Raw genomic sequence first — 12,181 nt, 5'->3', positions numbered from 1 at the left:
TAAAAGTTTAGATGTTAATGACTTTTAAATGATGGATGCATGAAAACAGAACATTATTTAAAATATTGTCATGTTAAATACTCTACAATTATTAAAGACAAATAGGTGACCAATGTGAAAATGTTCTATCTTACCTTGCCATCTCCTTTCAGTACCTTCTTCCTGTATTGAAGATGAATAAGTGTGTGTTAACTCACTGGAATTCTTCATTAATCATGTTTTGTTTCATAATTAGGTTTTATAAGTTACATTTTCTTTTGTGAATGTCAAACTTGTGCAACATGGGTATTAATAATACATTTGTAACATTCATAACTGCTCTTTTATCTGGTGGTTTTGTTTAGTTGAGAAAGTTGTAGAGATTAAATACCTGAATTAATTACAGATGTTGAAGGTGGCCTTTACAAACACAGGTTCTCATTAACAAATATAACAATATTAATAGTATTAACAGAGTGGACAATATGTGTAGAGTCATGAGAGATGGCTTTTCCTAATACTCTGACAATGTTCTCAGAGGTGAGGAAGAATCAGCCAAAGAAAATGTAATGAGTCATACGTTTTAGTTTAGTGACAACACACAGTCTCTGCAGTACAGCTGAAGACTCGCCTGGTCTTGACCTTTTAAATATCGAACCTTCAAGACTTTTTTATGGCTTCAAAGACTTCAGACATACAGATACAGAAAGACAGACTGTCTCTGGTGCCTTTCAGTGTGTTTATCAATGAACCTCTACTTTACATTTGCAGCTCTGATTAGGAAGTTGTCTTCTGATGTTGCCACTAAGCACAAGAGATAAAGAAATCCTGTAATTTCATTTATCTTAGATTTGAGGGAAACATCAGCAACATCACTAAAGTAGTTTTCTTCCACCTCTGACACATCGTCCAAGTTCACCCATTTCTAACACAGTCAGATGCAGAAATTCTCATTCATGCTCATTCAGGTCTTGTATTCTGTACTATTAAAAAGATCCAACAAGTCCAAAATGCAGCTGCAACAATTCTTCTGATTCACTGGTTTACAGTTTCATTCAAGTCAGACTACAAACTGCTACCTATTACCTCCTGACCTGTCAAAACTTCTCAGACCTCACATTCCCCCACGTACACTCACATCACAGGATGCAGGTTATCTCATTATTCCAAAGATTAAACCATTCAAATTTTATTTAAGAAATACATTCTTGGGCGTTCTATGCTTTTATTGATTATTGATTAGTATCAGTGAAGAGATGACAGAAAATGAGGGACGGGGGGAGAGAGACATGGAGAACAACAATCAATAAAGGTCCCTAATCAAACATGAATCAGGGACGTTGTGGTTCATGGTCGACGCGTCACCTCTTAAATCCAATTTTTGCCACTCCTATAACTCAATAGTATCATGTATGTTTAATATAATGTAGTATGTTGTTATTATTTTCTATTTCTGTAATTGTCTTCTTTCTTCTTTTGTGATTTGACACTAAAAAATAAACTAATTATTGTCATATTTCCATTAAATAGATTGAGAGTTTCCAGGTCCTGGGTGGATGTTTTATGGACCTCAGAAATTGTTGAGATCAGTATTAAATGATAAAAGAATTGTCACAACCACAATACATCTGTCAGACAGTCAAACTTCTAGTTTACTGCAGTTATAACGGTTCAAGAAAAAAAGTTGTTCTTACCCACATCCAACGTTTCTAGGAACTCTGTGAAATAAATAAAGAATTGTCACAACCATGATGCATCTATCACACAGTGAATCCATATTAGAAGTTTTTTAACTGCTGCTATTCAAACAAATGTTGGTCAGATATGTCTTTATCAGTATTTAGTTGCAAATAAATCTATTTGTCAGAATACATGTTTTCATTGTATCTGTTAAAACTAACAGCAGTATGATTGATGACTGTAAAACTTCATTTGTCTGTTAGGAAAACATCACATTACTAAATCAACAACAACTAACAATGTGTCCAATTTGAGACTTTTTTATTTAATTGATTCTTAAAATTCAGCAATTAAAAAGAAAAAGTACATTGAATGCATTTGAAACACTGGTTTTTGTAAAAGTTTAGATATTAATTAATTTTAAGTGCTGGATGCATGAAAACAGAACAGATCAGACATACAGATACAGAAAGGCAGACTGTCTCTGGTGCCTTTCAGTGTGTTTATCAATGAACCTCTACTTTACATTTGCAGCTCTGATTAGGAAGTTGTCTTCTGATGTTGCCACTAAGCACAAGAGATAAAGAAATCCTGTAATTTCATTTATCTTAGATTTGAGGGACACATCAGCAACATCACTAAAGTAGTTTTCTTCCACCTCTGACACATCGTCCAAGTTCACCCATTTCTAACACAGTCAGATGCAGAAATTCTCATTCATGCTCATTCAGGTCTTGTATTCTGTACTATTAAAAAGATCCAACAAGTCCAAAATGCAGCTGCAACAATTCTTCTGATTCACTGGTTTACGGTTTCATTCAAGTCAAACTACAAACCGCTACCTATTACCTCCTGACCTGTCAAAACTTCTCAGACCTCACATTCCCCCACGTACACTCACATCACAGGATGCAGCTGATTATTGATTAGTATCAGTGAAGAGATGACAGAAAATGAGGGACGAGGGGAGAGAGAGATGGAGGACAACAATCAATAAAGGTCCCTAATCAAACATGAATCAGGGACGTTGTGGTTCATGGTCGACGCTTCACCTCTTAAATCCAATTTTTGCCACTCCTATAACTCAATAGTATCATGTATGTTTAATATAATGTATGTTGTTATTATTTTCTCTTTCTGTAATTGTCTTTCTTACACAAAAAATAAACTAATTATTGTCATATTTCCATTAAATATATTGAGAGTTTCCAGGTCCTGGGTGGATGTTTTATGGACCTCAGAAATTGTTGAGATCAGTATAAAATGATAAAAGAATTGTCACAACCACAATACATCTGTCAGACAGTCAAACTTCTAGTTTACTGCAGTTATAACGGTTCAAGAAAAAAAGTTGTTCTTACCCTTATCCGACCCTTCTTGATGCTCTGTGAAATAAACAAAGCATTGTCACAACCATGATGCATCTATCACACAGGGAATCCATATTAGACGTTTTTTAACTGCTGCTTTTCAAACAAATGTTGGTCAGATATGTCTTTATCAGTATTTAGTTGCAAATAAATCTATTTGTCAGAATACATGTTTTCATTTTATCTGTTAAAACTAACAGCAGTATGATTGATGACTGTAAAACTTCATTTGTCTGTTAGGAAAACATCACATTACTAAATCAACAACAACTAACAATGTGTCCAATTTGAGACTTTTTTATTTAATTGATTCTGAAAATTCAGCAATTAAAAAGAAAAAGTACATTGAATGCATTTGAAACACTGGCTTTTGCTTGTAAAAGTTTAGATATTAATTACTTTTAAAGTGCTGGAATCATGAAAACAGAACATTATTTAAAATATTGTCATGTTAAATACTCTACAATTATTAAAGACAAATAGGTGACCAAAGTGAAAATGTTCTATCTTACCTTGCCTTCTCCTTTCAGCAGCTCCTGTATAGAAGACGAATAAGTGTGTGTTAACTCACTGGAATTCTTCATTAATCATGTTTTGTTTCATAATTAGGTTTTATAAGTTACATTTTCTTTTGTGAATGTCAAACTTGTGCAACATGGGTATTAATAATACATTTGTAGATACAGAAAGGCAGACTGTCTCTGGTGCCTTTCAGTGTGTTTATCAATGAACCTCTACTTTACATTTGCAGCTCTGATTAGGAAGTTGTCTTCTGATGTTGCCACTAAGCACAAGAGATAAAGAAATCCTGTAATTTCATTTATCTTAGATTTGAGGGACACATCAGCAACATCACTAAAGAAGTTTTCTTCCACCTCTGACACATCGTCCAAGTTCACCCATTTCTAACACAGTCAGATGCAGAAATTCTCATTCATGCTCATTCAGGTCTTGTATTCTGTATTGTTAAAAAGATCCAACAAGTCCAAAATGCAGCTGCAACAATTCTTCTGATTCACTGGTTTACGGTTTCATTCAAGTCAGACTACAAACTGCTACCTATTACCTCCTGACCTGTCAAAACTTCTCAGACCTCACATTCCCCCACGTACACTCACATCACAGGATGCAGGTTATCTCATTATTCCAAAGATTAAACCATTCAAATTTTATTTAAGAAATACATTCTTGGGCATTCTATGCTTTTATTGATTATTGATTAGTATCAGTGAAGAGATGACAGAAAATGAGGGACGGGGGGAGAGAGACATGGAGAACAACAATCAATAAAGGTCCCTAACCAAACATGAATCAGGGACGTTGTGGTTCATGGTCGACGCTTCACCTCTTAAATCCAATTTTTGCCACTCCTATAACTCAATAGTATCATGTATGTTTAATATAATGTAGTATGTTGTTATTATTTTCTATTTCTGTAATTGTCTTCTTTCTTCTTTTGTGATTTGACACTAAAAAATAAACTAATTATTGTCATATTTCCATTAAATAGATTGAGAGTTTCCAGGTCCTGGGTGGATGTTTTATGGACCTCAGAAATTGTTGAGATCAGTATTAAATGATAAAAGAATTGTCACAACCACAATACATCTGTCAGACAGTCAAACTTCTAGTTTACTGCAGTTATAACGGTTCAAGAAAAAAAGTTGTTCTTACCCACATCCAACGTTTCAGGGAACTCTGTGAAATAAATAAAGAATTGTCACAACCATGATGCATCTATCACACAGTGAATCCATATTAGAAGTTTTTTAACTGCTGCTTTTCAAACAAATGTTGGTCAGATATGTCTTTATCAGTATTTAGTTGCAAATAAATCTATTTGTCAGAAAACATGTTTTCATTTTATCTGTTAAAACTAACAGCAGTATGATTGATGACTGTAAAACTTCATTTGTCTGTTAGGAAAACATCACATTACTAAATCAACAACAACTAACAATGTGTCCAATTTGAGACTTTTTTATTTAATTGATTCTTAAAATTCAGCAATTAAAAAGAAAAAGTACATTGAATGCATTTGAAAAACTGGTTTTTGTAAAAGTTTAGATATTAATTAATTTTAAGTGCTGGATGCATGAAAACAGAACATTATTTAAAATATTGTCATGTTAAATACTCTAAAATTATTAAAGACAAATAGGTGACCAATGTGAAAATGTTCTATCTTACCTTGCCTTCTCCTTTCAGCAGCTCCTGTATAGAAGACGAATAAGTGTGTGTTAACTCACTGGAATTCTTCATTAATCATGTTTTGTTTCATAATTAGGTTTTATAAGTTACATTTTCTTTTGTGAATGTCAAACTTGTGCAACATGGGTATTAATAATACATTTGTAACATTCATAACTGCTCTTTTATCTGGTGGTTTTGTTTAGTTGAGAAAGTTGTAGAGATTAAATACTTGAATTCATTACAGATGTTGAAGGTGGCCTTTACAAACACAGGTTCTCATTAACAAATAGAACAATATTAATAGTATTAACAGAGTGGACAATATGTGTAGAGTCATGAGAGATGGGTTTTCCTAATACTCTGACAATGTTCTCAGAGGTGAGGAAGAATCAGCCAAAGAAAATGTAATGAGTCATACGTTTTAGTTTAGTGACGACACACAGTCTCTGCAGTACAGCTGAAGACTCGCCTGGTCTTGACCTTTTAAATATCGAACCTTCAAGACTTTTTTATGGCTTCAAAGACTTCAGACATACAGATACAGAAAGGCAGACTGTCTCTGGTGCCTTTCAGTGTGTTTATCAATGAACCTCTACTTTACATTTGCAGCTCTGATTAGGAAGTTGTCTTCTGATGTTGCCACTAAGCAGAAGAGATAAAGAAGTCCTGTAATTTCATTTATCTTAGATTTGAGGGACACATCAGCAACATCACTAAAGTAGTTTTCTTCCACCTCTGACACATCGTCCAAGTTCACCCATTTCTAACACAGTCAGATGCAGAAATTCTCATTCATGCTCATTCAGGTCTTGTATTCTGTACTATTAAAAAGATCCAACAAGTCCAAAATGCAGCTGCAACAATTCTTCTGATTCACTGGTTTACAGTTTCATTCAAGTCAGACTACAAACTGCTACCTATTACCTCCTGACCTGTCAAAACTTCTCAGACCTCACATTCCCCCACGTACACTCACATCACAGGATGCAGGTTATCTCATTATTCCAAAGATTAAACCATTCAAATTTTATTTAAGAAATACATTCTTGGGCGTTCTATGCTTTTATTGATTATTGATTAGTATCAGTGAAGAGATGACAGAAAATGAGGGACGGGGGGAGAGAGACATGGAGAACAACAATCAATAAAGGTCCCTAATCAAACATGAATCAGGGACGTTGTGGTTCATGGTCGACGCGTCACCTCTTAAATCCAATTTTTGCCACTCCTATAACTCAATAGTATCATGTATGTTTAATATAATGTAGTATGTTGTTATTATTTTCTATTTCTGTAATTGTCTTCTTTCTTCTTTTGTGATTTGACACTAAAAAATAAACTAATTATTGTCATATTTCCATTAAATATATTGAGAGTTTCCAGGTCCTGGTTGGATGTTTTATGGACCTCAGAAATTGTTGAGATCAGTATAAAATGATAAAAGAATTGTCACAACCACAATACATCTGTCAGACAGTCAAACTTCTAGTTTACTGCAGTTATAACGGTTCAAGAAAAAAAGTTGTTCTTACCCACATCCAACGTTTCTAGGAACTCTGTGAAATAAATAAAGAATTGTCACAACCATGATGCAGCTATCACACAGTGAATCCATATTAGAAGTTTTTTAACTGCTGCTATTCAAACAAATGTTGGTCAGATATGTCTTTGTCAGTATTTAGTTGCAAATAAATCTATTTGTCAGAATACATGTTTTCATTTTATCTGTTAAAACTAACAGCAGTATGATTGATGACTGTAAAACTTCATGTGTCTGTTAGGAAAACATCACATTACTAAATCAACAACAACTAACAATGTGTCCAATTTGAGACTTTTTTATTTAATTGATTCTTAAAATTCAGCAATTAAAAAGAAAAAGTACATTGAATGCATTTGAAACACTGGTTTTTGTAAAAGTTTAGATATTAATTAATTTTAAGTGCTGGATGCATGAAAACAGAACAGATCAGACATACAGATACAGAAAGGCAGACTGTCTCTGGTGCCTTTCAGTGTGTTTATCAATGAACCTCTACTTTACATTTGCAGCTCTGATTAGGAAGTTGTCTTCTGATGTTGCCACTAAGCACAAGAGATAAAGAAATCCTGTAATTTCATTTATCTTAGATTTGAGGGACACATCAGCAACATCACTAAAGTAGTTTTCTTCCACCTCTGACACATCGTCCAAGTTCACCCATTTCTAACACAGTCAGATGCAGAAATTCTCATTCATGCTCATTCAGGTCTTGTATTCTGTACTATTAAAAAGATCCAACAAGTCCAAAATGCAGCTGCAACAATTCTTCTGATTCACTGGTTTACGGTTTCATTCAAGTCAAACTACAAACTGCTACCTATTACCTCCTGACCTGTCAAAACTTCTCAGACCTCACATTCCCCCACGTACACTCACATCACAGGATGCAGCTGATTATTGATTAGTATCAGTGAAGAGATGACAGAAAATGAGGGACGGGGGGAGAGAGAGATGGAGGACAACAATCAATAAAGGTCCCTAATCAAACATGAATCAGGGACGTTGTGGTTCATGGTCGACGCTTCACCTCTTAAATCCAATTTTTGCCACTCCTATAACTCAATAGTATCATGTATGTTTAATATAATGTATGTTGTTATTATTTTCTCTTTCTGTAATTGTCTTTCTTACACAAAAAATAAACTAATTATTGTCATATTTCCATTAAATATATTGAGAGTTTCCAGGTCCTGGGTGGATGTTTTATGGACCTCAGAAATTGTTGAGATCAGTATTAAATGATAAAAGAATTGTCACAACCACAATACATCTGTCAGACAGTCAAACTTCTAGTTTACTGCAGTTATAACGGTTCAAGAAAAAAAGTTGTTCTTACCCTTATCCGACCCTTCTTGATGCTCTGTGAAATAAACAAAGCATTGTCACAACCATGATGCATCTATCACACAGGGAATCCATATTAGACGTTTTTTAACTGCTGCTTTTCAAACAAATGTTGGTCAGATATGTCTTTATCAGTATTTAGTTGCAAATAAATCTATTTGTCAGAATACATGTTTTCATTTTATCTGTTAAAACTAACAGCAGTATGATTGATGACTGTAAAACTTCATGTGTCTGTTAGGAAAACACCACATTACTAAATCAACAACAACTAACAATGTGTCCAATTTGAGACTTTTTTATTTAATTGATTCTTAAAATTCAGCAATTAAAAAAAAGTACATTGAATGCATTTGAAACACTGTTTTTTGCTTGTAAAAGTTTAGATATTAATTACTTTTAAAGTGCTGGATGCATGAAAACAGAACATTATTTAAAATATTGTCATGTTAAATACTCTAAAATTATTAAAGACAAATAGGTGACCAATGTGAAAATGTTCTATCTTACCTTTGCACATCCCTTCAGCAGCTCCTGTATTGAAGATGAATAAGTGTGTGTTAACTCACTGGAATTCTTCATTAATCATGTTTTGTTTCATAATTAGGTTTTATAAGTTACATTTGAAACACTGGTTTTTGTAAAAAATTAAATATTAATTACTTTTAAGTGCTGGATGCATGAAAACAGATAAGACATACAGATACAGAAAGGCAGACTGTCTCTGGTGCCTTTCAGTGTGTTTATCAATGAACCTCTACTTTACATTTTCAGCTCTGATTAGGAAGTTGTCTTCTGATGTTGCCACTAAGCAGAAGAGATAAAGAAGTCCTGAAATTTCATTTACATTGAGAGAGAGATGGAGAACAACAATCAATAAAGGTCCCTAATCAAACATGAATCAGGGACATTGTGGATCATGGTCGACGCTTCACCTCTTAAATCCAATTTTTGCCACTCCTATAACTCAATAGTATCATGTATGTTTAATATAATGTAGTATGTTGTTATTATTTTCTATTTCTGTAATTGTCTTCTTTCTTCTTTTGTGATTTGACACTAAAAAATAAACTAATTATTGTCATATTTCCATTAAATAGATTGAGAGTTTCCAGGTCCTGGGTGGATGTTTTATGGACCTCAGAAATTGTTGAGATCAGTATTAAATGATAAAAGAATTGTCACAACCACAATACATCTGTCAGACAGTCAAACTTCTAGTTTACTGCAGTTATAACGGTTCAAGAAAAAAAGTTGTTCTTACCCTTATCCGACCCTTCTTGATGCTCTGTGAAATAAACAAAGCATTGTCACAACCATGATGCATCTATCACACAGTGAATCCATATTAGAAGTTTTTTAACTGCTGCTATTCAAACAAATGTTGGTCAGATATGTCTTTATCAGTATTTAGTTGCAAATAAATCTATTTGTCAGAATACATGTTTTCATTTTATCTGTTAAAACTAACAGCAGTATGATTAATGACTGTAAAACTTCATGTGTCTGTTAGGAAAACATCACATTACTAAATCAACAACAACTAACAATGTGTCCAATTTGAGACTTTTTTATTTAATTGATTCTTAAAATTCAGCAATTAAAAAGAAAAAGTACATTGAATGCATTTGAAACACTGGTTTTTGTAAAAGTTTAGATATTAATTACTTTTAAGTGCTGGATGCATGAAAACAGAACATTATTTAAAATATTGTCATGTTAAATATTCTAAAATTATTAAAGACAAATAGGTGACCAATGTGAAAATGTTCTATCTTACCTTGCCTTCTCCTTTCAGCAGCTCCTGTATAGAAGACGAATAAGTGTGTGTTAACTCACTGGAATTCTTCATTAATCATGTTTTGTTTCATAATTAGGTTTTATAAGTTACATTTTCTTTTGTGAATGTCAAACTTGTGCAACATGGGTATTAATAATACATTTGTAACATTCATAACTGCTCTTTTATCTGGTGGTTTTGTTTAGTTGAGAAAGTTGTAGAGATTAAATACTTGAATTCATTACAGATGTTGAAGGTGGCCTTTACAAACACAGGTTCTCATTAACAAATAGAACAATATTAATAGTATTAACAGAGTGGACAATATGTGTAGAGTCATGAGAGATGGGTTTTCCTAATACTCTGACAATGTTCTCAGAGGTGAGGAAGAATCAGCCAAAGAAAATGTAATGAGTCATACGTTTTAGTTTAGTGACGACACACAGTCTCTGCAGTACAGCTGAAGACTCGCCTGGTCTTGACCTTTTAAATATCGAACCTTCAAGACTTTTTTATGGCTTCAAAGACTTCAGACATACAGATACAGAAAGGCAGACTGTCTCTGGTGCCTTTCAGTGTGTTTATCAATGAACCTCTACTTTACATTTGCAGCTCTGATTAGGAAGTTGTCTTCTGATGTTGCCACTAAGCAGAAGAGATAAAGAAGTCCTGTAATTTCATTTATCTTAGATTTGAGGGACACATCAGCAACATCACTAAAGTAGTTTTCTTCCACCTCTGACACATCGTCCAAGTTCACCCATTTCTAACACAGTCAGATGCAGAAATTCTCATTCATGCTCATTCAGGTCTTGTATTCTGTACTATTAAAAAGATCCAACAAGTCCAAAATGCAGCTGCAACAATTCTTCTGATTCACTGGTTTACAGTTTCATTCAAGTCAGACTACAAACTGCTACCTATTACCTCCTGACCTGTCAAAACTTCTCAGACCTCACATTCCCCCACGTACACTCACATCACAGGATGCAGGTTATCTCATTATTCCAAAGATTAAACCATTCAAATTTTATTTAAGAAATACATTCTTGGGCGTTCTATGCTTTTATTGATTATTGATTAGTATCAGTGAAGAGATGACAGAAAATGAGGGACGGGGGGAGAGAGACATGGAGAACAACAATCAATAAAGGTCCCTAATCAAACATGAATCAGGGACGTTGTGGTTCATGGTCGACGCGTCACCTCTTAAATCCAATTTTTGCCACTCCTATAACTCAATAGTATCATGTATGTTTAATATAATGTAGTATGTTGTTATTATTTTCTATTTCTGTAATTGTCTTCTTTCTTCTTTTGTGATTTGACACTAAAAAATAAACTAATTATTGTCATATTTCCATTAAATATATTGAGAGTTTCCAGGTCCTGGTTGGATGTTTTATGGACCTCAGAAATTGTTGAGATCAGTATAAAATGATAAAAGAATTGTCACAACCACAATACATCTGTCAGACAGTCAAACTTCTAGTTTACTGCAGTTATAACGGTTCAAGAAAAAAAGTTGTTCTTACCCACATCCAACGTTTCTAGGAACTCTGTGAAATAAATAAAGAATTGTCACAACCATGATGCAGCTATCACACAGTGAATCCATATTAGAAGTTTTTTAACTGCTGCTATTCAAACAAATGTTGGTCAGATATGTCTTTGTCAGTATTTAGTTGCAAATAAATCTATTTGTCAGAATACATGTTTTCATTTTATCTGTTAAAACTAACAGCAGTATGATTGATGACTGTAAAACTTCATGTGTCTGTTAGGAAAACATCACATTACTAAATCAACAACAACTAACAATGTGTCCAATTTGAGACTTTTTTATTTAATTGATTCTTAAAATTCAGCAATTAAAAAGAAAAAGTACATTGAATGCATTTGAAACACTGGTTTTTGTAAAAGTTTAGATATTAATTAATTTTAAGTGCTGGATGCATGAAAACAGAACAGATCAGACATACAGATACAGAAAGGCAGACTGTCTCTGGTGCCTTTCAGTGTGTTTATCAATGAACCTCTACTTTACATTTGCAGCTCTGATTAGGAAGTTGTCTTCTGATGTTGCCACTAAGCACAAGAGATAAAGAAATCCTGTAATTTCATTTATCTTAGATTTGAGGGACACATCAGCAACATCACTAAAGTAGTTTTCTTCCACCTCTGACACATCGTCCAAGTTCACCCATTTCTAACACAGTCAGATGCAGAAATTCTCATTCATGCTCATTCAGGTCTTGTATTCTGTACTATTAAAAAGATCCAACAAGTCCA

General features: G+C 33.6%; 2 protein-coding genes across 3 annotated transcripts in view; both read right to left on the bottom strand.

Moving 5' to 3' along the window:
- LOC122976560 (titin-like) overlaps nucleotides 1-12,181 on the bottom strand; it is a 100,453-nt gene that overhangs the window by 52,280 nt on the left and 35,992 nt on the right. The gene's annotated exons all lie outside the window — the stretch shown is intronic.
- Nucleotides 1-12,181, bottom strand: part of LOC122976561 — a 59,199-nt gene that overhangs the window by 24,172 nt on the left and 22,846 nt on the right. The window contains exons 27-33 of the mRNA XM_044345132.1: nucleotides 9,890-9,913; nucleotides 9,374-9,397; nucleotides 8,620-8,643; nucleotides 8,102-8,125; nucleotides 5,220-5,243; nucleotides 3,021-3,044; nucleotides 135-162 (exon numbers count right to left, since the gene is read on the bottom strand). Of these exons, the coding sequence (XP_044201067.1) occupies nucleotides 135-162; nucleotides 3,021-3,044; nucleotides 5,220-5,243; nucleotides 8,102-8,125; nucleotides 8,620-8,643; nucleotides 9,374-9,397; nucleotides 9,890-9,913 (172 nt within the window). The remainder of the gene's footprint in view (nucleotides 1-134; nucleotides 163-3,020; nucleotides 3,045-5,219; nucleotides 5,244-8,101; nucleotides 8,126-8,619; nucleotides 8,644-9,373; nucleotides 9,398-9,889; nucleotides 9,914-12,181) is intronic.

Source organism: Thunnus albacares, chromosome 24 (genome assembly GCF_914725855.1).
Source record: "Thunnus albacares chromosome 24, fThuAlb1.1, whole genome shotgun sequence".
In the NCBI taxonomy this organism is placed as follows: domain Eukaryota; kingdom Metazoa; phylum Chordata; class Actinopteri; order Scombriformes; family Scombridae; genus Thunnus; species Thunnus albacares.
The sequence above is the reverse complement of the archived record's forward strand: the minus strand, read 5'-3'. Positions and strand labels throughout refer to the sequence as shown.